This window comes from Arachis ipaensis, chromosome B06 (genome assembly GCF_000816755.2).
Source record: "Arachis ipaensis cultivar K30076 chromosome B06, Araip1.1, whole genome shotgun sequence".
Taxonomy (NCBI): domain Eukaryota; kingdom Viridiplantae; phylum Streptophyta; class Magnoliopsida; order Fabales; family Fabaceae; genus Arachis; species Arachis ipaensis.
In genome coordinates, this window is record NC_029790.2 from 58,981,467 (window position 1) to 58,983,005 (window position 1,539).

A 1,539-nucleotide genomic window follows, 5' to 3' on the forward strand; every position below is an offset into this window, starting at 1 on the left:
TTCAGGGGGATACTATAAATCACCATAAAGGACAACTAAAAAACGGACTAACACAACTTCATACTAAATGGGAACTAAAATCAGAAAAATCAGAAAACCAAAACCAGAAAAATCAGAAAAACCAGAAAAATTACAGCTTTCACCCTGATAACAATAATATTAAAATTACATAATGAAAAAACAAAACCAAAAAAACCAAATCACAGCTTCCATCTTCTTCAATTTCAGTTCAAATTAAAAAATATGGCATCCTCCTAAGTTCTAACAAATAAAATTTGATTTATAATCATTAGTAATTCAATGAATTCTCATACAATTGCATCTTGTGTTTCCTGATCAACTTCCTTCCTTTTCCGACTTGTTCGAGTAGCAAGGAACATTTCAAACCTTTTTGGTTCCTCATTTGTTTCCTTTGTCGCGCGCTATAAAATAAAGCCTTAAATAAGTAAGTCTATAACAACATAACTAAAATTAACTAAACAAATCCCAGCACAAATATTAAATAAGTATACCAGAGCCACTCGTACTCTTCCGAAATTGATTGGCCCCATGCGATGTGGAAACTTTTGCTGTTCTTTATGTTTCTTATTTTTTTCAGTTATTGACTATAATTGAATAAAAAGTTAGCATATAGAAACAGAGAAAAATATAATTAAATTTTGCTTCAGCAAACAAAACTACAGCAACCAGAATAGCAGCAGATATAATTGCACAAAATAGAATTGCAGAAAATAAAATTGCACAAAATAGAACTATAGAAAATAGAATTGCAGCAACTTAAATTACAGCAAACAAAGTAGCCAAAAATAGAATTGTAAATACAGAAATTCAGAAGTTCAGAATGGAACTGGCAGCAATATATCCTAAGAAAATTTAATTCAGTTCAAGAACCTACATCAGAATGGATATGTGTTTGTACAGCATGAGAGAGGACAGATTCCAACATTATCAATTGAAATTTCATTATTTTGCTTATGTCTTAACAAACAATAATATATTTGCAATTAAAGTACCAACTATTTTACCTGGATTGTAGGATGACTCCAATAATAGATCAATTTTATGAATTGACTTTCTGGAACTTGTGTCGGTCGATTTTTCACCATATCTTCGATGGTATCAAAGGGAACAAAGTGCTTTTGCTTAATCTTTCCCTTGAACCGCTTCCAAGCATCCCGAATTGCTTGGATCACCCACTTTTCTCCACTGTCTGGGAGGATAAACTTGGTCTGCATGATATCAACAGTGTTATATGCACCTTGCTATATTTAAAATAATCAACATTTAATAATAATAGAAGAGTCTTACATTAACATATTTCCACATGAATTTCTTAGCTTTAGGAGTTACAACATGCCAGCTAGTGTACAAAAGACTCACAAATCTTTTATTTCTCCCAATTGTTCCTACGAAACTAGTTAAATTAGACACACTTTGATTGGTTGGTCCTACTGGCTATCCAATATCAAAAATAACTTCTTCCCGCTGTTCCATAGTTCTTGCATAAATCTCTTTGCAAGTTGTTTTTCCCCGAGTTTT

General features: G+C 31.9%; 1 protein-coding gene across 1 annotated transcript in view; it reads right to left on the reverse strand.

Moving 5' to 3' along the window:
* LOC110263755 overlaps positions 278–1,539 on the reverse strand; it is an 11,636-nt gene continuing 10,374 nt past the window's right edge. Inside the window, exons 2-4 of the mRNA XM_021105526.1 lie at positions 1,026–1,262; positions 513–605; positions 278–422 (exon numbers count right to left, since the gene is read on the reverse strand). Coding sequence (XP_020961185.1) covers positions 309–422; positions 513–605; positions 1,026–1,262 — 444 coding nt within the window. The 3' untranslated portion in view covers positions 278–308. The remainder of the gene's footprint in view (positions 423–512; positions 606–1,025; positions 1,263–1,539) is intronic.